The sequence below is a fragment of the Nelumbo lutea genome, chromosome 4 (assembly GCF_056320005.1).
Source record: "Nelumbo lutea isolate HS-2025 chromosome 4, American lotus-T2T, whole genome shotgun sequence".
Lineage (NCBI taxonomy): Eukaryota > Viridiplantae > Streptophyta > Magnoliopsida > Proteales > Nelumbonaceae > Nelumbo > Nelumbo lutea.
This window is the reverse complement of record NC_142687.1, coordinates 20,231,486-20,256,220: the sequence shown is the minus strand read 5'-3', so window position 1 is coordinate 20,256,220 and position 24,735 is coordinate 20,231,486. Positions and strand designations below refer to the sequence as shown.

Genomic DNA, 24,735 nt, shown 5'->3' with positions numbered 1-24,735 from the left:
TTAACACAATATAACCCATTTCTGCACAGTAATGTGTACTGATACTGTATTTGTATATTGTTATACATACTGTAAAAACCTTGAGTTCCATTTTCTGGGACCTCTGGACCAGTATCAGTGTAATGTAGTTCATCAGCCCAGCCTTCAGGCTAGCATCCAACAAAGGGTGGCCAAAAATTCATGGAAATCATTGTCCCAACATGAGCCATAGGAAAACAAACTATACAAGTCATTCTACAAAAAAAAGTTGATTCTGTTTTGTGGATTCTTTTAAACAAAAGTTATGTGATAATTCTGATAAACCATTCCAAGATCAGTTTGAACCTTCCTCCAAGCAGCATCATTCCAACCTAAAATTCAATCACAATTAGATCCATACTGAGAAAATGTAACCACCTTGTAAAAGAATGTAACAAGGACAGGGAAGAAATGAAATAATGAAAACCATATCCTTGCATGCATGCAATGCTTATCTAGAATATGGGGAGAATGCCTGTTCTGGGAGAATCTGGACTTGTGGGTCAACCCTAGCCGCCACTGGGCAAGCTCTAAAGTACCATATGACTGAAAGATCACCTTCATATGATCAATATTCTAGGTAAGAAAATCCAGAGGTACATTTGGTATTTGGATTTTCTTGTTTTTTTTTCCTGAGTAGATTTAGCAAATTTCTGGGAGTTGATTGTCTTTCTTCCAGCTGCAAAAGTAGTTAACCTAGAATAAATTGCTTTACTATTTAATAGTAATTCTTGAATTCACCACTTAAAGCAATTCCTGAAATTATGTTAAATCATGATTTACTACTTGAAAGTTCTCATTTGTTCAATGTGTTTGCAAATCCCATCTATAAACAAGGGCACTTGTGCAAAAGGAAAGATCCACACTTTTGATTAATTCATTAAAGAGAAGGATGTCTCTCATCTCTCCTTATCTTTCCTCAAGTCTGTATTATGTGTATAAAGGAGGCGGAACCAGCTCTATATTCATTCATCAACTGCCAGGTAACAAGTAGGTTGTGGCATTTCTGTTCAGGCCTTAATTGGTGTGGCCTGGGAAGAGGGAAACAATCAGGTGAGAAGTACTCAGCCTATTGCAACAGTGGATACATGTTGATTTAGGCACCAAACCGAAGCTTATCAGAAGGAAACTATACATGATCTCATGTGGAGGGCCTCGAAAGAGGGAAATAATCAGGTACTTGAAGGTGGCAGTGCCTCCTTTGAAGCTTTAAGAAGCCACATTCTTTTCTAATCAGTTCTTAAGCATTGACCACCAAGAAGTTTAAAAGCATTTCCCTCAACAACCTTCAAATATATCTAGAAGAGATTCTTTATTCAACTCTAAACTCTTCACCCTTCTCCACCAAGGGCTCCTATACTTCCATGTAGGGGTGCAATTGAATTGAGCTTTAGTTAAACAGTTCAGGCTCGAGTTTGAATTGATTAGGCTCAATTCTAATTGAGTTTGAACCAATAAAAAGTTTGCTTGAAAGCTCGCAAGCCTGGCTCAAATAATATATTAGTTTTTCAAGATGAACTCAAACTTGAACTTGAACATTCTTACTGGTTCAAGAATTGCAAAGCATCTTCAACCTCTAGTACTAGCAATAGTTGGTGATTCCATTGATGCTATTACGTGGGCAAATAAGATGGGTTCTGGGCCATAGAAGATGACATATTATCTCAATGAGATTATAGCATTTTGTAGAGAACATTGATGTGGGCCCCACAGCTGTGGTCCCACTCTGTTCGTAGGGTAGAATGTATCTAGTCACAGCTGTGGTCAATTTGTTATTCTGTTATTCCTAGTTTCAGTTTTATATTGTTTGTTATGTGTTAGCAGTTATGATGTAAACATCAAGGGCAGATATGTCCTTTCATGTAACTAGCATAACATATATATATATTAAATTAAAGTGGCGGTGGCAGAATATTGACATTCTGTTATTCTCCTCGAAATCTGTGTTCTACTGCTCTTTCACCACTCTTTCTTCTACTTCTTCACTTTCTCTTCTCATCGAACCTGAAATTTCTTAGTGGTCAAGACTGATAGCAGTCTTGAACACCTACATGGTATCAGAGCCAAGTTAGGGTTTCTCATGTGAGCCTAATACCAGCCGACCACATGAGAATCTCCTAGGACTGGAAGCTGAAAAGGAGGAGTTCGCAGACTGATTCTTGGAGATTAGGGTATTGGTGGTTAGGAAGGATAAAAGAAGATTAGGGTTCGGGTAACCCTAGAAGGCAGCGAACAATTTTTCCCTGTAAGTTGTTTACTTTCAAAGAGAAGTTCTATTAGAGAAGATAGGTTGGACCTATTTGGAGGGGAAGGCCGAACTATTCTAGTTCTTTCTCTCTTCGATTCACTAGGGTTTTACAACAAACCCTGGACCGAACTGTCTCAACTGTGTTTTTATCTACTCTAGGGTTTGAAAGTGATCTGTGGCAAGCCCTAGTGTTTGACTGAACCCTGTGATCCACCTAGAGCTACTCTTAAGTTTATTGGTAGGTCCGATCAGATTCTAGGGTTTCTTATTAACCCTACTGCAAGCCTATCTATACAGTTCTGTTTGGATTGTGCAACTGAATTGCTTACTATAAGGACTGATTAAAACCCTAACTTTCCCAAGCATATCAGATTTTCTTTTAAGCTGTTCTCAGAGTCCTAGGGGGTTAGAGATCTATGGACACAGCTACTGCTGTGTTGGCTAGTTTGTTTCATATCAGAATTATCTCAGTTTTGTGCACATACACTGAGAATACAGATCAGGCCTATACTGTTTTGATTGTGATTGGTAGTTAGTGCTGTTTTTGAGACTTGACAGAAATGAAGTCTAAAAATCAGGCAGAAGGCAGCCTTGGGAACATCAGTTATGGTAGTATTTCTGAGATGGGTGGTCAGATTACGACCGTAAAGATTGATGGATCAAACTATTTGGAATGGGCCCAATCAGCCATGATGGCTATTGGTGGAAGAGGTAAATTAGGGTACCTCTTGGGAGATATGAAAGAACCTCCCAAGGGAGACCCGACATATACCAAGTGGATGCAAGAAAACTACTTGGTTATGACATGGCTGTGTAATTCTATGCAGCCTCATATTAGTTGGAATTATTTGTGGGCAAAGACAGCTAAGGAGATATGGGACGTTACGAAAGAAACTTACTCCCAACCCCTTAACGTTGCCAGAGCATATGAATTGAAATGTGAAGTGAATACTCTTAAACAAGGAGAGAAACCGGTGTCGGTCTACTTCTCTACCTTGAAGTCCCTGTGGCATGAGATTGATCACTTAGAGACTCTTGAGTGGGAGAGTCCCAAAGATGCTCAGACCCATAGAAAGCACATCAAGACAAACAGAGTGTTCGAGTTTCTGGTAGGACTGAACTCAGAATATGATATTGTGAGGCAGCAAATTTTGACTAGAGACAGTGTGACTCTCTCTCAGGCTTACTCATTTGTACACAGTGAAGAGACCAAAAGGAAAGTTATGATGCAACCTCACCCACCCACACCAACCTTTGTAGCGGTTACACCCAAATCAGAGGGTGATTCAGAGAAGGACAGAAGGAAGAAAGACAAGAAGGATGTAGTATGTGAACATTGTAAGAAGCCCAAACATACAAAAGAGACATGTTGGAAACTGCATTCTCACTTGGTTCCTGCGAAGTTGAGGAACAAGAAGGGAACTGCTCATGTAGCCATGAACACTAATTCAGCATCCTCATCTGGCACAAAAGAAACATCTTTGGAGACCTTAGCTGCAGTTCGGGCTGCCCTAATACAGCTAGAAAAGGAAGTTGGAAATTCAGCTCAGCCACCGCAGCCTCCATCAACCCCTGCCACATCTGCCTTCGCCCATTAAGGTACTCGAGCTTCAGCCTATCATGTCTCAGCTCAAGGTACTACTAAACCTTGTTGGGTAATAGACTCAGGTGCATCTGATCACACGACTAGCTTGCCTTCATTGTTTACTATTTACCATTTGTCTTCTGGTAGGGATTAGGTATCTATTGCTGATGGCTCCCTGGTTCCTATTTCTGGAAAGGGTGACATCAAGCTTTCAGATACTATCTCCCTGTCATCTGTCTTGCATGTTCCTAAGCTTGATACTAACCTTCTTTCAGTCAGTAGTATTACCAAGCATATGAACTGCTCAGTAACCTTCTTCCCTGATCGATGTGTTTTTCAGGACTTGGAGACGCAGAAGGTGATTGGGACTGGTCGTGAGACGAATGGGATCTATCTGCTCGGGGACCGGTTCCGTCAGGAAGAGTCAGTTGAGAAGTTGTCTTTTGTTTATCAGAATGTGAGTCCGGTTATGCCAAAGCATAACCGATTAGGTCATTTGTCTTTTCGATCTTTACAGAGTATGTTTCCTGCTTTATTTGAGTCTATTGAGTTGTCTCAGTTACAGTGTGAAAGTTGTGAGTTTGCTAAGCATTGTAGAAAGCCTTATTTATTGAGTAATAAAAGGAGTGATAATTCTTTTGATATTGTGCATACTGACGTTTGGGGGCCTTATCATATCCCTTCCATGGGTGGGTACAGATATTTTTTGTTATTTGTTGATGACCATACCCGTTTTTCTTGGGTTTATCTCATGCGTTCACGAGATGAGGTACCTTCCCTGACCCAAAATTTTCACTAAATGATCCTAGCCCAGTTTGATGCCAAGATCAAAGTTCTCAGATCTGATAACGCAAAGGGATACTTTGCTAAATCATTTACTTCTTATCTTCTTCATCATGGGGTTATCCACCAGAGCTCTTGCCCTCATACACCTCAGTAGAATGGAGTTGCCGAAAGGAAGAATAGGCACATTTTGGAAGTGGCTAGAAGCCTCATGTTTACTTCCAATATTCCTATTTGCTTCTAGGGTGATGCTATCCTCACGGCGGTATACCTTATTAATCGGGTTCCTTCCAGGGTCTTCGATATGCGATCTCCTTTTTCCCTTCTACACCCACGTGAGGACTTGTTTTCTATTCCCCTTAAGACATTCGGTTGTACTTGCTTTGTTCAGCTTCTCGGATCTCATCACTCCAAGCTCGAACCCAAAGCCTCCAAATGCATCTTCCTTGGTTATGCGCAAACTCAAAAGGGTTATTGCTGCTATGATCCTGTCTCCGGGAGGAAGTTTGTCTCCGTGGATGTCACTTTCTTTGAGGGAACACCCTATTATCCTCGGGTTTCCCCTCAAGGGGAGAGCAGTGAGAGTGGGGGTTTAAGTTCTTGTCTTCAGGGGGAGAGCAGTGAGAGTGGAGCAGTTCCTTTACCTATTCCAGTGGGTGATGAGAGCTGCAATGGTGAGGGTAGTCAGAGGGATCAGGAGGTGAGGGAGAGCTGCAATGGTGAGGGTGGTCAGAGGGATCAGGAGTTGAGGGTTTATCACAGGCGGTGCAAGCAGGTTGATCCTGATCATTAGCAGTCCAGGTCAGCTCCAATCTCATCTGCAGCTCCAGGTCCAGATACTACAGTCACAGAGCCTACAGAGACTTCCCCTACAGATGATCTTGACCTTCCGATTGCAGTCCGAAAAGGGAAACGACATTGTACCACATCCACAACCCACTGTATTTCCCATTTTTTATCCTATGATCGCCTATCTCCTACCTACAGGTCCTACCTTGATTCCATTTCCAATGTTCCTATTCCAAGAACAGTGCAAGAAGCCCTATCCGTCCCTGAATGGAAAGATGCAATGCAAGTTGAGATGGAGCCCTGTTGAAAAACAACAACTGGGAGGTAGTTGATTTGCCCAAAGGAAAGAAACCAGTTGGATGCAGATGGGTATTTACGGTGAAGTATAATGCAGATGGATCTATTGAGAGGTATAAAGCTCGGTTAGTTGCAAGAGGTTTACACAGACTTATGGTATAGATTACTTGGAGACCTTTGCACCGATAGCCAAGATGACTACCATTTGAGTCCTATTGTCCCTTGCAGCAAGTCACACTTGGCCTTTATACCAAATGGACGTGAAAAATGCCTTTCTGAATGGAGATCTGCAGGAAGAAGTTTATATGCGTTTGCCTCCTGGATTCTATGATGCAGAAATAGGTAAGAAGGTCTGCCGGCTCAACAAGGCTTTGTATAGTTTGAAACAGTCACCTAGGGCTTGGTTCGATAGATTCAGACTAGCTCTTGTGAAGTTTGGTTATGTACAGGCCCAGTCAGATCATACCCTATTCATCAAGAGGGTGGAGTCCTCTTTGACACTACTGGCAGTATATGTTGATGATATTGTGGTCACAGGGAATGATAGCCATGGGATTGAGTCTCTTAAACAGCTTCTTCATCAAGAATTTGAGGTGAAGGACCTTGGTGTACTCTGGTATTTTTTGGGTATTGAGGTTGCTAGATCCAAACAGGTGATCTTCATTTCTCGGAGGAAATATGTCCTAGACCTGTTGGCAAAGACTGGAAAGTTAGGTGTCAAGCCAGCAGATACACCAATTGAACAGAACCACAGGATTAGTGCCGAGAGTGGGGAGCTTCTTGAAGACAAAGTTATGTTCCAGCAATTGGTAGGAAAGCTCCTATATCTCTGCCTCACTCGGCCAGATATTACTTATGCTGTTAGTGTTGTCAGCCAGTACATGCATTCTCCTAGAACCACACATCTTCTTGCGGCAGAAAGAATCTTAGCCTACTTGAATAGATGCCCAGGTAGGGGTATACTATTCAAAAACAACAATCACATGAGGTTGAGGTCTATACGGATGCTGATTGGGCTGGGAGTGTTGATGACAGAAGGTCTACCTCAAGATATTGTGCCCTTGTGGGAGGAAACCTTGTCTCCTAGAGAAGTAAGAAACAAAGTGTTGTCTCCCGGTCAAGTGCTAAAGCAGAATACAGGTCCATGGCCAACGAAGTGGCTGAAGTCCTATGGCTAAGATCTCTACTTGAGGAGTTGGGGATTGAGTATGAGAAGCCCCTGATGTTGTATTGTGATAATCAAGCAGTCATTAATATAGCACATAATCCAGTACAGCATGACTGAACCAAACACATTGAAGTTGACCACCACTTTGTACGAGAGAGGGTCTCATCTCAAGAAGTATGCCTCCCTTGCATCACATCCAGTATGCAACTAACAGACATCCTCACTAAAGTCGTATCAAGAAAGAAGTTAGAAGCAGATCTATCCAAGTTGGGAATGATGAACATATACTCCCAACTTGAGGAGTGTAGAGAACATTGATGTGAGCCCCACAGCCGTGGTCCCACTCTGTTCGTAGGGTAGAATGTATCTAGTCACAGCTGTGGTCAATTTGTTATTCTGTTATTCCTAGTTTCAGTTTTATATTGTTTGTTATGTGTTAGCAGTTATGATGTAAACATCAAGGGCAGATATGTCCTTTCATGTAACTAGCACAACATATATATATTAAATTAAAGTGGCGGCAGCAGAATATTGACATTCTGTTATTCTCATCGAAATCTGTGTTCTACTGCTCTTTCACCACTCTTTCTTCTACTTCTTCTTCACTTTCTCTTCTCATCAAACATGAAATTTCTTAGTGGTCAAGACTGATAGCAGTCTTGAACACTTACACATTTTAAATTCCTTTCCAACTATTCTGCATTGGATTCCTAGAGGTCTTAACTCAGAAGCTGATAGTCTTGCTAGGAAGTAGGAATGGTGTGGGAAGGGGTCTTTTTGTATAGCAAATATTATTTGTTCATCATTTCTAGTCTTTTGGTTTAATGATGGGGTTGCATTAGCTCTTTTTGTACATCTCTTTTTCTCTAATGATTTTGTTACTTTTCTTAAAAAAAATGGTGCATCCATCTCTCTCTCTCTCGGTTATAATTGTTTATTGTTACTTTTTGGTATCTTAACACTGGAATGTTATCACCAAGCTACAAACATAGAAGCCATGAGCTAGCAATTTGGGACTGACCTGCAATGACTAATATCATGAAAGCACATCAAGATAACACTTGGGCTGGGATGCCATGTGCTACCAATATGGTGATGGCTGAAGTCATACTAGTAATCTGATATGAAGCAACAGTTAGATTAAGTTAATTTTGGAGGAAAGAGGACAATTAGTCAAGTTCTCGCTGACTTCAGCTAAATTTTATTTTACTGTTTTTCTCATTGGTGACATAAATTTTCTAAAGCACAATAGAAAGGGAAATAAAATACAAAGTTTCCTCTAGTGAAGGACCTGAACCCAAATCTTATAGTCAAAGCAACCAAAAAATGTAAAGACAGAAAATATCTACAAAGACATAAATTTGTGAACAAAGAAATTACCAGTGGTTAAACGCAAGCTCTGAAAGAATTCCTGAGAATGTCCTCATCTAGATTCCGACCTGCAACCATTGAAACAGATTCAGAATACAGTCTTTCAACGGAACCTCCATGTAAGCTCAAAGATCAAAATGAAATGTTGTCCAAGTCTTGAGATCTTCCTATGAACAAAATCTTGTTCACTTGGTTCTCTTCCTGCTGCCATCTACGAGCTGGAACAATCTCATATATCTCTCGCACAGCCTGCTTTAAACATTAAGATAATAAAATTTGTGTCATCCACTTTGTGCAACATAATAAGCTTATCCACTTTGTGCAACATAATAAAATTTCTGTCTGTGTTTAGAATTCCTGAGAGAGTATGTAGGAGTTTGGAGAAGTTAATGAGGGATTTCTTATGGGAACCAGGGGAGGAGAAAAGGGACCATAGAGTTAGGTGGGACTTGGTTACAAAAGCCAAAAGTGATGGTGGTCTGGGTGTGGATAACATTAGGAAGAAGAATGAAGCTCTTTTGGGTAAATGGTTATGGAGATTGAATAAAGAAAGGGAGAACTTGTGGGCTAAAATAATCTTAAGTATTCATGGGCAAGAGGCAGACAGCTGGGACACAGGGATCTCATCTAGGCCTACAAGGGCGTCTCCTTGGAAATCTATTCATGCCATCCTTCTTTTCTTCCTTTTATCAGGTATGACCTTTGCTCTGGTACATTTGTGAGGTTCTGGGAACATATTTGGGTGGGCGACATTCCTTTGAAAGAGTAGTTCCCCTCCTTGTTTTCCCTCTCAAGGTTTAAAAACGAGCCTGTAGCTACCTTTCTTGCTTTGTCTGATTTTGCAGTTAATTGGAATCTAGGTTTTAGAAGGGCTCTCAGAGATTCTAAATTGGATTCCATCTCTAACTTGCTTAAGATTCTGGAGGAGGTAGTTATTGACCCCTATAGAGTGGACAGTAGATTGTGGTCTCTTGTTCCGTCGGGTATTTTCTCTTGCTCTTCTTTCTTCAAAGAATTAACACAATCCAATCCAATCATGAGTTCTCCTTTCCCAATCTCAGAAATTTGGGGTAGACCAATCCCTCCTAGAGTAGGTGCCTTTTGCTGGGAAGCTATCCTAGAAAAGTGTAACACTTGTGACCTACTTTAAAAGAAAAGGCCTAATTGGTGTTTATCCCCGCACTGGTGTATTTTATGTAAGAAGAATGGTGAGAGCTGTTATCACCTTTTAGTTTCTTGCCCCTTTGTAGCAGAAATCTGGTGTTGGTTTTTCTCTCTTTTTGGTTGCAATGGACCCCCCCCTCCAAGTGTGCAGAGCCTATTTAGTACTACATTAGTGAGGGGTTTAAAAAAGAGAGGTAAACTCCCGTGGAGATGTGCTAGAGCAGCTGTTTGCTGGAGTGTGTGGGAGGAAAGAAATCAAAGAACTTTTCATGAGAAAGAAAAAAGCAGGGAAGCCATGATGTGGGCACCGGCAGCAGCAGCAGCAGTAATTTAGTGCAGCAGCAGCAGCAATTTGTGTTCTCAGAAGCAACAATTTAGTGTTCTCATCCTATCTTATCTATTCAGTATTCTTACCTTATCTGCTTTCAATAGCAGGGATTAGTAGGAGTCTTATCTATTCAGTTATCTTATCTTATCATTTCAGTAGGATAGATTAAGGGGGTCTTATCTTATCTAATTACAGTTCTTATCTTATCTTATCAGTTCAGTAGGATAGATTAAGGAAGTCTTATCTTATCTTATCAGTTTAATAGGATAGAGTAGTAGATTAGCAAAGAGTCTTCCTAAAAGTAGGATTCTACCTCTTTTAATCTCCTATTTAAGAAGTTGATATTATTCAATAAACATATCGAAAATTTCAGTCAAAGAGAAGAGTAAAGGAGAGTTAGGGTGATCTCTTGGACAAATCACCCCTTAGGTCGCCACGATAGGGTCAGCATGCAAAGGGAGGGGAAAGGGGAAACTAGAGGTTCTCCCCGTGGACCGACTCGTGACGAGATCCTAAGCCCGGGCCCATAACATTTGGTATCAGAGCAAGGCGTCATGGGTGACCTTGAGCAGTTGGCGTCTAGGGCTCATGATCTAGAGCACAGAGTGGAAAACAGCAAGGAGGTGCGCGAGATCAAGGACGACGTCTAAGAATTAAGGTGCTTGATGGAGTTGTACTTTTCCAGCAAGGAAAGGAACCCGGAAGGGGCTGCAACCACAACTGGCCGCCGACCAGACATGGCAGAATCGTCCGGCGAGCAGCAGGTCGTTGCCCTAGCGCAAGTTAGCAACACCCAGAATGTTCCGATTAAGCAGGAATCCGGTGTCATCAAGGATTCCATCGACGAGAGCTCAAAGAAGAATAAGAGCAACTACTCCAAGGTCGTCATCGCTGGTGAAGGAGCTTCTATGCCTCATGTTGTGGCTGCAAATGTTGCAAAAGAGTGTTTGTTAGCTACAGTCAGATCAGATCCTAGGGCTGCACATATCTGGGTGAGTCTTGCTAATGCATACTATTTGGCTGGTGATCATAGAAGTGCTGGAAAGTGCCTGGAGAAGGCAGCAAAACTGGAGCCTAATTGCATGTCAACTCGATATGCTGTTGCGCTTCATCGTATCAAGGATGCAAAAAGGTCTCGGGATCCCACTGAACAACTTTCATAGGCTGCGAATGAAATGGCTTCAATACTCAGAGAAGGGGACTCTGCAACAATTGAGCTTCGGATAGCATGGGCAGGACTTGCCATGGTTCACAAGGCTCAACGAGCTCTATACCCACTAAAGCAGGCAATAGAAGAGGATCCAGATGACGCTGTTTAGTGGCACCAGCTTGGCCTTCACAATCTTTGTACTCTACAATTCAAGACATCTCAGAAGTACCTTAAGGCTGCAGTTGCTCGCGGCAGAGAATGCAGCTATGCATAGTCAAATCTTGGTATCTCACTGCAACTGTCTGAGGATGAACCCTCTTCATTGGAACCCGATCCAGGAGGGCAAAATCATTCCACCTATCCTGGATTCTTTTGACTGTGTTTCAAGACACCCGTCCTGAATTCGAGCTTGAGGACAAGCTCGTAGTCAAGAGGGGAGTAATGATGTGGGCGCCGGCAGCAGCAACAGTAATTTAGTGTTCTTAGAAGCAACAATTTAGCGTTCTCAAAAGCAACAATTTAACGTTCTCAAAAGCAACAATTTAGTGTTCTCATCCTATCTTATCTATTCAGTATTCTTACCTTATCTGCTTTCAGTAGTAGGGATTAGTAGGAGTCTTATCTATTCAGTTATCTTATCTTATCAGTTCAGTAGGACAGATTAAGGGGGTCTTATCTTATCTAATTACAGTTCTTATCCTATCTTATCAGTTCAGTAGGATAGGTTTGAAGGGATAGGAAATCCATCACATGGACGCCCAAGATTGCGGAATAAAGGGGGCGAATTTCAAAAATTTTTCTTTCCCTTCAACTAGGAATCGAATTCCCTATTTAGAAAATCATATTTTCAATGATCATTCTTGAACCATAAACTGAACCAGATCTGAACAAAAAGGAGGAGAGAGAGATAATACCTGATACAGAGAAACAATATCTCTCAATGGAGGTGTTCACGCCCAAGGTAGGATCCAAAATCTGCTCCCACTGAAGATGGCGCAGTGCAAGGTGGAGCAGAATCAACAATGTCCTTCTTAAGAACTTGATTCTTCCCAAGAATCACCTGGGCGGCTTGTGAATACAATTCCTACCAATCTTTTCTCCAAAAGATTGGAATCAAGATCCAATCTTGATTTCACCCAAACAATGGAGATCGAACTGCAATAGGCGGCGATTGCAGGAAAGAGGCGGCTAGAGAGTATTTGCAGGGTGCAGAATTCTCTCTTTTGTGATCTCAGCTCTGAAGACAAGACTGTTGCTGGTGAGTCTGTTGGATGTCTAAAGGCTGCCGCCCCTCTCTTCCTTTTATAGACTTAAAGGAATCAACTCCTAATCCCATTAGGAGTTGCTAACCCAAATCATATCTGGATTAGAAATCCCTTTAAGATAAGGGATAATCCTTATCTTATCTGCAGATTAGATCAGCCAGCTCCTAATCTAATTAGGAAGTTTCCAAATCTAAATCTCATTTAGATCTTGGACTCTCTGAGTGGATAGGGTGTGGGCCCAATCCTATCAGCTGATCTTATCTCAAAATTCGCCCCTTAATGACTAATCAAATTAGCCCAGTTCGAAATGGGCTTAAGGCCCATTTAGGGTTATGTATTAATTAAGCCTTCCAAACTGCTGCCCAATTGGGCTTCCTTGTATGGCGTGGGACCCAAACATTGATCTACACATCGGCCACATGGGTTCAGCCCAGCCTTTGTTACAAGGCCTGGCCGAATACACTGTTATGGATAGTGCACCCCCTGAAACCCATCAAATGGGCTCTATGGGCCCAACACTTACCCTAAGTGGTCCCTAGGCCAAGCCACCTTATAACACCTAGGGACTGTGGGCAGATGCAAGATTAGCCCATCAGGTATTATCCTCAATGGTCTTACACTTACCTCTCAACCCATAATGATCATACACTGCCCGACAAGAGAGGACTTCTCCCTCGGATGCAAGGAACAGTGTTGCACTCTCTCATATATGGATCCGGGGAATTAAAACCTATTTGCAAATATTTCGAAACCATAATATATATACGTTTATATCTCATATAAAATATATTTTGCAAAACAAATTTAAACGATTGAAATCGGTTGTCGGCAGTCTTGGTTTCCATCAGTGAGAGTGCATCCCCGATCATTACCTTTGTCCGACAAAGGGGCTGATCCTAGCACTATGAATCAAATATGCACTTTTATTCATTACCTTGGTTTACACAGAAACATACCAAGGGAACATGAATCAAATATGCACTTTTATTCATTTACAATAAACTCATAAAGTACATTATTTTGATTGAAACTAAGGGCATACAAAACTATCTAACAAGATTAAGGAAGTCTTATCTTATCTTATCAGTTTAATAGGATAAAGTAGTAGATTAGCAAGGAGTCTTCCTAAAAGTAGGATTCTACCTCTTGTAATCTCCTATTTAAGGAGTTGATATTATTCAATAAACATATCGAAAATTTCAGTCAAAGAGAAAAGTAAAGGAGAGTTAAGGTGATCTCTTGGACAAATCACCCCTTAGGTCGCCACGATAGGGTCAGCACGCAAAGGGAGGGACAAGGGGAAACTAGAGGTTCTCCCCGTGGACCGACCTGTGATGAGATCCTACGCCCGAGCCCATAACAAGCCATCATTGAGCTAATATATGTTAGGATGGTTCATTGGGTCAAGTCTATGAAGATATTTGAAGGTTGCTCAATAGGAGACATCATTCAAAAGTGTGAAGAAGTGGCTTGGTCCGCTCCCTTGACTTCTTTTCCCAGTCCAGCTTGGACTCCACCAGCTTCGGGATACATTAAATTGAACTTTGATGGTAGCAATGAAGGAAATCCAGGTCATTCAGGCATAGGTGGAGTTTTCCGGGATGAAGAAGGTCAAATTATTGTCATGTTCTCAGCACCTATAGGCTGGGGGGATTCATTGAGAGCTTAAATTTTGGCAGCTTTGGAAGGGATCAAAAGAGCCAAGCAGTTGAAAATCAGAAATCTGTTCGTGGAAGGAGATTCAAGGCTGACAGTTAACTGGTTGTAGGAGGAAGATTCCAACATGTGGAAGTTCTCAAATGAAAAAAAAAAAAGCAAATCAACAAGATTACTTGAAACATGCAAATTCAGGTTCAGTGGGCCAAAAGGTGTGCCAATTCTCTGGCAGGTTTTTTGCCCAAACAAGGGGTGGGAAGAGCAAACCTTTTTTGGGCTGTATTGTAATATGATCCTTATTGTTAGGGAGGGTTAAGTGTTTTTACCCCTCCCTTATACTGTATCCTTCTTTGATCTATGTTAATAAAAGTTACTGTTATTGATCAAAAAAAAAAAAAAAGAAAAGAAAGCAGTCTAGTATGTAAGATACCCCCAACCAACCATCACCAAAAATAAAAAAGAAAAGGAAAAATGAAAAGAGAAAAGGGTATATGGGTTGGTTTATGGTTCATGTTTAATATTTGGGTCTTTTCAGACATAAAGGTTAATCTATTAGGGCAATTGAGTTTACAATTGACATATTATTTGAGTTCGGATTGTAGGGTATTTTTATTCCGAGTCATAAAGTGTTTCTATTCTGAGTCATGGGCTTCCCTTAGCCATTGGGTTTTCCATTTACAATACTTTTATGGTCTGTTTTGATCTGATACCATGTCAAATTAGCTTAGTAAATCACAAGAAAGAAGACAAGGAGAATCAAAGTAGAGTAGGAAAACGATACTCATAATGTGATTTGACACCTCAAAATACATGCATATTGGAAAATACAAAAATACCATCTTACAGCATTATTTTTAACATCAAAGCAAGCACAACATGGAGGATGGGGGGTGGGGACACAATAATTACATTCTTAGACAGGAATTTCAGAATGAAGAGACAATTGTAGCGTTTGCCCACTGGTTGAATGTTTATAACAGGAAGCAAAAAAAGTGAAACAAAAATATTAGTCAAGAACAAAGCTGACCTGTATAGTATGAAGTTCATCTGAATTTTGGACACTTAGAACCCCTTTGCAACGATAGATATCCATGCTATGTTTTTTCTCCCAAAGAATATCCTCAAGCCATGAATGTACCTGGAAAAAAGGGAATCTAAATCAAGCACATCAACCTTTGTTATTCTATAGGAAAAAAGGTGAGTTTGTCCATATTAATGATTAGCCTTCTTAAAATAGTTTTTTCTCTTTTTCTGATGACAAAAGAAATAAGGGTGCAACTTTGGTGGGCCCAACTTAAGCCTAGAGTGACCTACCCCAATTTGGAGTTTGTCCCATGTGATAAGACGATCATAAGGCTGGCAATGTTGCATAGTGAAGAGTTCCAGGCAATCAAGAAACAACTGTCCAAAAAATGAGTGTAGCAGAAGTACAAATATGTAGATGAGTAGGAAAACTCGAAAGAATAGGATCAGAAATGAACTTATACAAAAGGACCTAGGAGTAGATCCAATAAGTGATAAAATGAGGGAAGCAGAATAAGATAGTTTGGTCATGTGACATGTGTAGAGAAGGCCATCTATAGCATCCATGAGAAGAAGTAATTTGTTACAAGTTGAAGGGCTATAAAATCTAGGGGCAAACCAAGAAGGGCATGAGTTTAAGTGGTGAGAAATGATTTAAGGGTCCATAATTTAACAATGGATATGACAATGAACAGAGTACAATGGTGGAACAAGATTCACATAGCCAATCCCATGTAGTTGGGAGTTCAGACAAGACTTAGTTGAATTGAGTTGAATTTGAAGTTCTCCTTGCTGGGCTTCAAAATAAAGTGGTTAAGGGGTGAAATAGAGTAACATATAAGAGTTTCTAATCTCTAAATTAGACTGATTGACTAGGATTTAGAAAGAAACTAAATGGCTCTATTAAGGCCACCAGCAAAATTAACGATCATGTATCATAAAATCGGGGGGGGGGGGGGGGGGTATGAAATTCTCAAATAACAGAAAGCTAGGAGAATAGGCAAAGAAACTATAACTGAAATAAGGGATTCAAGTGCAGTGACATCTAAAAGATCAGGCCACTTAGGTCACCATGCTAAGCATCAGACAAGATGACTAAAACAGAAAGCTTCAAAAGATTTATCTTGCCAAAATATGTTACATTACAATGTAAGTCCATATAAGTTGGCTAATTGAATGTTCAATAATAAACTTTTCATTGCTAATAAAAGTAAAAGGTACTTAGACTTCAGTTGACCTTAAGACAAACACAAGAATTACTTTCTAAAAGCGGGTTCATTCCTATTAGATTTAAGATTGGACTAAGATTCAAAGGAATCAAAATATAAAGTGATTAACAACACAAGGACTTCTAGAACAAAATTAGAGAGTACCTAAAACTCCAAAGAGACTAAATATTTAAGATAATGAAGGGCACATGAACAAAAAATATACACACTTAAAATTCTAAAACCCAACAACAAAATTAGAAAGCAGTCTACACTAGTTACCACACAGAGAATATTCAAGTTACCAGAAAGAATGATTTCCATCAAAGACTGGACTGACATCTATATTATAGAATCACCTTTCTAATGATACCGAAGTTAAGATGAGGGAGCACTTTTTTGTATAGAAAACTGCAGCTGCAAGTAGAGTGATAGAACTGAAGCTCAAACCTACTGGATAGATAATGTATCTATCCAACAGAAAATAAATTTTATTTATTTTTTGCTTTTTAACAGAATATAAACTATATATATATATATATATATATATATATATATTGTTTTTTAACAGAATATAAACTATTATATGGTGGTTTTGCATTTATTTCTCCCTTTTTATATCTGTTGTTTGGGTACTCCTGATAAAAGGTCCTCTACTGTATTTTTCTTTATGTCCATTCTAGAATTAACGTCATTATGAATGAATTTAATATTAATATTGAATCAAACAGAGAGTGGTGTTGCTTAAGTGATGAAGAAAGAACCATCCACCAGTGCATCAACATACGTTCACTAATAGCACAACCAAAATGGTAGCCTTTGAATGAAAGTATACACACCTTCTGGAGGTTAACCTTTTCCTGTTTATAAATGCACAAGGTTCGCACGCTAATCTCATGACTATCTTTTGTAGATAGAGATTGACTTTCTTTCAATAGAGCTTCCAAGTGAGAAGTGTGCTGGTAAGGGAATACTGAACTTTGTTAACTGAATGGAAATTCTGACTGACATAGAAAAGATACCCAAGGGTGATAGACAATAATATCTTTGACTAACCATGGCATCATAGGCTCGGCAGTCAAGTATCTTAGACAAGTCAACTTGGCAACGGACAGAGTGAATGATAGTAGCAAGAGAATTAATGTTATGAATCTCCTTTTCCAGTTCCTGCAGAACATCAGCATTTGTTGGTGCCGAGCCCTCAGAAGAGACCAGATCAACCTTATTAAGAATTACCACATCCTATAAAGATAGAACTTGTCAGAATCTCCAATGTTCATGTCCAATATGGCAACAACAACACTTAGTGAAAAAAGTTCACAAGCAAAGAATTGACAATCAGCTTAAATGGACTGCCAGTTGGCTTAAGGATAGGAGGATTCATACACATAATTTCAGCCATGCTGAACAAATTTTGAGATAGTTACCGCAAATGCTATTTGAAGATATGCTTCGGGAAATGAAGAAGAATCGTGATGCTCATAAAGTTGATGCCGGAGGTTTTTTGCATCCACAACCTATTTGAATAGCAGACATTAAAAAACAAAAAATGTTAAATAGAAATGGAAGAAAAGATGAACCATAAATTATAATGCATTGAAAAGAAAAGATGGCAATATCATGGAAAAAACAAGAAAAAGAACCATGAAAGTGTGTTATCCAAGGATAAGACCACAACTGAGTTTCCATATAGTTAACAACTAAGAAAAACACAATACTCAACAAGGAAATAGAAGATATCATATTAACTACGGAAGAACCTAAAGAATAATATATAAACCCTAGAAATAAAATGGGTAATATTCAGTAAGAAGCTCACTAGTTGCAATGATCATTCAATAAAGATAGCATTGGCAGATTACAAACTTGTAATCTTATTATAAATGCAGTTTACTTGAAATTAACAGGATTTGGATATTTTGAATCATGAAAATATAATAACAAGAGTAAAATTCATGGTAAAAGGAATTAACTGTAATAATACAATCAAGTTTGACTGATGCTTCTAGCTGATCATCCAACCAAAGAACAGAAGCAAGAGGAGCAGGATTTGCCAATCCGGTGGTCTCCAGCAATATGTGATCAAGTCTATTGACAACAATAACAAATTAGAAAATAATTAACTTCAACAAAAAAATCAAAATAAGCAACATAGTGCTGTGGAAATAATCATGCAAAAAATTCAACTACATGTATATCTTTCATTGAATCTAAAAAGCTTTGCAGAAAATGCAAGAAGTTTGCTCATTGCAATAGATATGTGTACATACGGTTCTTGGTCTTTACTAGACAAGAATTGGGAACCATGACATTAACCTATAGTAGCACATTCAAAGTTCATGAAAACACATGACTGTGGCATTCCATCAACTTCTCTATCTAACAATTGGAGGCAGTTCAAATGTATAATGGGTACCATTTTTCCACATGTGGGGTGATGTACATTGACCAAGGCAACAAACCAAACAGCTGCTACAAAGCAGTTCAGACAAATGCCTTTGATATGGAACTCAGAATAGGTCTTGAAGTGAAAGATCTTTTTAAGAATGCAAAAGTTATCATCCGTTTCTATTAGATAAAAAGAGGTGGTGATTGCAACAATGAACTTGTTAGAGAGCAGGACAGAAGTGTGATAAGTTCATAGTAAGATAATTTGATCAATTGGCCAATTCTTAGGGAAAAGGTCTTCTTCAACATCCTTTGGGTAAAACCAGACAATGGAATTTTTGCAAATGCAAAAATTGAGACCATCTGCTGCTTGTGTTGTTGAAGAAAACGACGGCACTGCTACCATGGCAATCTCCTGAAGTTGCTTGAACTTCCCCCAGAGTTGAGACCGACCTCCTAGTAGACTTGACTGAGCCAATAAACAAAATAGGATTGACATTATCATGACAAGAGCAATTGGTGGTCTGATCAACTCTTCCCTGTTATAGGGTCAAATTAACACAACAGAGAGACATGAAAACAATTGTCGGTTCAGTTGCCACGAAAATTTCAAGTCAGATCACAAGTCAAAATGCAGTAGTTACTCCTCATGGAGAGAAGGGGAAGTTGGGGATGGCTGCTCCTAGACCTTGATAGATCTGAAAATTACTGGTATTAATCATGCAACAACCAATCGAAGTGCTCATTGACTCAGGCGGAATCCATAATTTAATGGCGTCTCCTTCTCTTTTTATGGGGAAAATGATTAGTGGTCGGTAGTTAGAATGTTGGTGGGATTCCATCCCATGTCTGAATCTCAACAAAATTTCCTAAGCTAGGTGGTACCTTTGAAGCTAACTTTTTCTGACAAAAATGTTTTAAATTGGGGATGTAACAGATAATAATTATAGTCACTGTTTTGGTGAAGAATGTTAGGTAAAGGCTGCAGTTCAGGGAATTCAATTTGGAAAGTGGACTCCAAAGTAATATGTTCATAAAAGGAAAAGTGGACTCTGAAGTAAGAATTAATCATCTTTTATTTGGAATTAAAATTTATAAATATAATTAAACAATCCACCAAATGAGATGTAATAGCTGTATAACTAGAACCTTGCAACTCTAGCTTCTACATCACAGCCAAGAAATACCCAATCACTGGTTAAAGAAACTAATGGTTGTAATGGAAACACATAAACAAAGTTTGCAAAATCAAATGCAGTTCAGTCATTGCTTGAAATATCATTAATTGACCAAGCAAACATGAGACAAGCAATTGAAATGCAAACACAAAAACCACTGACACTATAAAATTACAAATTTCATAAGAGATAACCTTTTTTTTTTACTTTATAACAAAGCTTTGCCAATTGTAATAAGTAGATAATTTTTTGGACAATCACTCCATACCTGTATATAACTACCTACAGCTATTTATAGTAGAACATCAACAATAAATAAAAAGATACTCCTAAATGCTCTATTTTCTACTTCCTCTACAGCTGGAAAGTAGCAACTAGTACTTATTATGTGGTCCAACCAAAACTGAAAGCAAGTTTCAAAAAAACTAGAGGCAATTTTCAATTCCTTATTCAAAACAAAAGGGGTTATTACTCTCTTTTTATTATTTACAAGCTCAGGAATTAAAAAAAGAAGAAGTTATTTACAGGCTTACTACTTCCATTTTTATAGGAAACGGTAACTTGCTACTTCATAACAATAACAACAAGGAAGTAATTTGCTACTTCCATTTTTATTATTCTGCAAAGTAAACCTTCAGGGTGGGATACTTCCTAACAAGTAGTTCTAACAACCTTGTGACTCGAGCAGATTTTGTAAATAATGATTAATAATAAAATAGGCTTCCTTGAGCTCCAATAAATCAATCATCCCAGCTTCTAACTCTTTGGTTGGGTTGCTGTCATTTTCAGCCATTTCTCTACCATTGATGCAATCCACTTTTCATATTTCATGAAACACTAGAATAGTGACCATTTTTTATAGGAAACGGTAACTTTCATTATATCTATAAGAAAATGGTAACTTTCATTAAAGTGATTAAAAGAGCACACCTGTCACCACCCGAAGGTTGGCTAAAGAGATCAGTAGCATAATCAGTCTACAAGCAAGCCCAAAATAAAGTCCCCCTATTTACTCTTTGCTTAGCTAGAGAAGAATCGTGACCATTTTGAACAATATGTGTGGCAAGTACCATCCTGAATGGTACAGCCAAATCATTTTTAGGACTCAAGGCTTATTGGCACACATCCTGAACCTGACTGCTCAACACTCCTAATCACCAACTAAGAACGAGCTTAATAGAAGCTCAGAAGCACCCCCACCAATCGAAAATGTCCATGGCCACAGCCCATACAAGCCGAGCAAAAGGGCAATGAAGGAGAACATGGTTTACGTATTTAGGTTCTGCCTTGCATAGCACACATCAGTCATTGTCAATGACCATCCCTTGATTTAACAATTTGTCAGCGGTCAAGCACTTCTCAAGCACAGCAGTACAGTTTAATTACAATAGAAAGCCAACTTAATATATGGGAAGTTGTCCCTCTCTGAGATGGTTTCTTGGGTGTACTTTTTTCATTTCCACACTATTCATATTAAATTTTATGTAACTTCAGAACAACCTAATACCAATTTATGTACTTGATGGGGGAGCGGGAAGAGAAAACAGTTATCACCTCTCCTTTCTCTGAACGAGCTGCTCCAATGCTTGCACCAGACTATGCTTGACAGTGCAGCAAATGCAACCATTTGCGAGCTCTACCCATTCCTCGACAAGTGTGCCACCGTCTCCCTCGTTTATCATCGCCCTTTCCACTCCAATCTCCTCACCGAACTCATTTAAGATAACAGCAATCTTCTTGCCGTGTTGGGAATTCAAGATGAAATTAACTAGCTGACAGTTCGACATCGATGTGCAAGTTGAATCAGTGGCCAACATGAAAATCGGATTGCTTCCTCAAGATAAGAACAACCAACAGTACAGAAGAATTCACACCCACAGCTTCTTGCAGTCATGCATTGGTTGACTACTCGAGATAACATTTCTTTATCCGAAGCAAACGATTAATAGTAAAGTTGGAACGAGAAAGACTATTGCAGAGATGGACTTACAGTTGATTTTCCGGCGCCAAGATAACCTGTGATAACGGTCACGCCCACCGAATCTTCATCGGCTGATCTTCGATTTTCGGGTTTTCCAGTGAATTCTGATGCGTTTGGGTCAGAAATTCGATCAACCTCAACTGCAAGTGGTGGAATTTCATCGTCGTCTTCCATGGTAGAGCGCTGCCGACCAGAAGAAAGTTTGAAGTTTTAACCAAACAAAAGAATAGCAAAGCTACTCTCAGCCGAAAACCCTCTCGCGGGGTGTCTCGGGTTCGGCTGCAACTTGGCCCCCGGGGTTGTCAATTGGACAGGATTTGGTCCAACCGATCCAATCCTATGGGTCCATTTACAAATCGACCGTACCCAGTTCAGTCCGAAACCCGAAATCCAGACAAACCGAACCCAAACCGGTCTAATTAAAATGTAAATGAACTTATTATATAAAAAAAAACCCAAAAAAACAAAAAATTAAAACAACCAGCAAAGTTTTTTCTTTTATCTTTTTTCTTTAGATCATGAAGGGCTGTAATCGGATCGGATGCAGCAAATTCCATTGGATTTGGATTTAATCCGATCGCTTTAATTTTTAATAATACAAAAAATAAAAATTTAAATATTTGTCAACTTTTATACATAATAAATTAGTGTAAATATACATACTAAATTTATTATATATATAATAAAAATATATTTTTTATAATTTTAAATATAATTATATAAAATTTATATATTAAAATAAATAAATATTATAATATAATCATATTTGGATTTTAGTTGGATCTATGGATACAAACAGATTTGAATCTAATCCGATCTTATTTAATTTTTTTTAAATTTTTTTAAATTATTAAAAAGAAAAGAAAAATATAAGAATTTAAATAAAGGGAAAACACAAGTATTTTTTTAACTATTTCATCATGTATATACATGTCTTTTATAAAAAATAAACTATATAAAAAATTACAAATATGCAATATACATACATGCATACATCATGTCGGATCCTTTTGGTTCGGGATAGGGTGATTCAAATCAGAAAATCCAAAAAGAGGGTATTCGAATCCAACAAAATTTAATCGGACTTTGGATCGGATCAAATCATGGGCCAGTCCATTTGCAACCCCAATTAGAGTGAATGGAGTCAAATCCAAATCTAATCCGATCTAGTAAGCACACTTAAATTACAACCCCCAAATCTGATTCTGATTAATCCATCATCGGAATCCAAGATAATCGGGTCAAATATCATATCAGACCTATGATTTTGGGGTATGATTGATAGGCCTAGTGACCAGGTGATGTGGCTCTCTCACAGTGCCATTGATGACACAATACGTCACAGGTATAACTAACCAATGGAGTTGAAGAAAATTTAGAGTCAAATTATAGAGTACAGGTCACTCCCCAACATATCTTTTATTGAGTGGACATGAAAGCCCAAAAAAAAAAAGTGGACGGTCGAATGGACTTGGACAATATCCGTTTCGGTCCACTAAGGCGCTAACCTACTCGAGGATCAGATTTTGGATCAGTATAAAACTTCGCACCGTTCATATTAATTCGATTAATTAAGGTTCAGGCGGGGTCCAATCCGAATTCGGTCCATTAACAATCTTACTTGGCCAGCCAAACCCAATGGGGTTGACGAGTTATTGTCAAGATTATCTAATTTTCTCTATTAAAATCTATTCTTATTTTTCCCTAAAAAAATTATTTTAATTAAATCCCTTATTTCTTACTAAATATCTTTGAAATCATTTAATCCTACCTAATAAAGCATGCGTATAAATTAGATGGATTTAGTGAATTAAGGGCCAACCCTAGACCAAACCTTTAATAAGAACCTTGGCCAGAATCAAATTGATGTCAAAGCTTAAATTTGCCAATATAATCTAATTTTTTATTCAATCTAATGTATTTGCATTTGAGAGATTTTTAAAGAATTTAGAACAAGTGAAAGGTCAGGTCGGACTCAACCCGAGCCTAACCTAAACTGAAGTCAATTTTGAGTTTGATTGGATTGGATTAGAGTCAGGGTTAGGGTTGATAGTCACAACTTGGAACATGATCTGTTCTATATCCTCTGTACTCTTGAATAGGATTAGGAATGGGGGTTCAGAACCTCAGGTCGAACTCACTACCTAATGTAGCTTGACTTAAATTAGTTTAAGACATGGGGGTTGAAAATAAGGTAAATATCATCATTATATGACCTATTGACATATAAATAGAGTTCAAATCAGCCCCCCACAATACATTCCTTTTGTGTATTGGGAATATCTCTCGATGATATATTAGAAATGATGATATCATCATCGGAAAATGTTCCCAATACACGGTGGGGATGTGCTGTGGGATATTGTGGGGGGCTGATTGGATCTCCATATAAATATAGAAAATAGAATATAGACATATAGACATAGTCTATAGATAGATAGATATAAACATTGGGAAGATATGTTGCTTTAATTTTACAAGCTCAGCCCCATTATATGAATTAATTATCAGTTTGCCCTGCTTCAAATTTATGATAACATGAAATTTCTACAAACCCAAATGAAAAAAAAAAAAAAATCAAGACTGCATTCGACATTTCTTAATTATTTGAAGGATTTATCTCCTTTTTCATGTTAAAATGCGTCTATGAATATACTGAGTTTTTAATTACAAAAAAGAATGTCAAATGCAACCTAAGATGATCAGGCTCTTTTTTCAGCGTTCAAATGATCAAGCCACAAAGCCAAAGCGTCTCCCTCTAGGGATCCAGAACTTCCGAAAGTATATCAAGTTTAAGTGGAATGGAAAATGTGCCAGATTCTATCAGTGCAAGTCGGTGCTTGCACCCTTCAAGCAGCTCCTTGCAACCTTGCATTAGGAATATCTCCTATGAAATAAATCAGATAATTACAGAGATATTCCCAATGCAAGGCTGTAAAGGCTGTTGAAACGGGCTTTATCCTGACTGAAGCCAGACTCGCATTTGAATTGTTGGAAAAGAATTCAAACGTATATTAATTGGTTCTTCCAGCATCGATGCAAAATCAATTCCCGATTACCACAACCACTAATAAGCTCCAAATATAATGTCGTATGAATAAAAATACCTTACCAATCTCTCTCTCTCTCTCTCTC

At 38.8% G+C, this 24,735-nt stretch overlaps 1 protein-coding gene across 8 annotated transcripts; it reads right to left on the bottom strand.

Moving 5' to 3' along the window:
* Positions 1 to 21,924, bottom strand: LOC148854450 (Cobalamin biosynthesis CobW-like protein). 8 transcript variants are annotated; one of them, XR_016113105.1, is made up of 11 exons: positions 21,610 to 21,868; positions 21,174 to 21,391; positions 18,027 to 18,141; positions 17,481 to 17,570; positions 17,110 to 17,295; positions 16,893 to 17,012; positions 14,850 to 14,960; positions 8,429 to 8,508; positions 8,269 to 8,329; positions 7,910 to 8,006; positions 1 to 350 (listed from the first exon to the last, which is right to left on the bottom strand). XR_016113105.1 is itself a non-coding variant. In XM_088985412.1 (10 exons), exons 1-9 carry the CDS (start codon positions 21,772 to 21,774, stop codon positions 8,275 to 8,277), a joined length of 1,140 nt encoding a protein of 379 aa, XP_088841538.1. In that variant the 5' UTR covers positions 21,775 to 21,868; the 3' UTR covers positions 1 to 350; positions 8,269 to 8,274. The 8 variants fall into 8 exon arrangements, 5 of the variants coding, with proteins under 5 accessions (XP_088841538.1, XP_088841540.1, XP_088841541.1 ...); XR_016113106.1 differs by lacking the exon at positions 8,429 to 8,508 and having other exon boundaries at positions 8,269 to 8,327; XR_016113107.1 differs by lacking the exon at positions 8,429 to 8,508 and having other exon boundaries at positions 8,269 to 8,327; positions 17,110 to 17,220; positions 21,610 to 21,866.
* Positions 21,925 to 24,735: the final 2,811 nt, after the last annotated feature.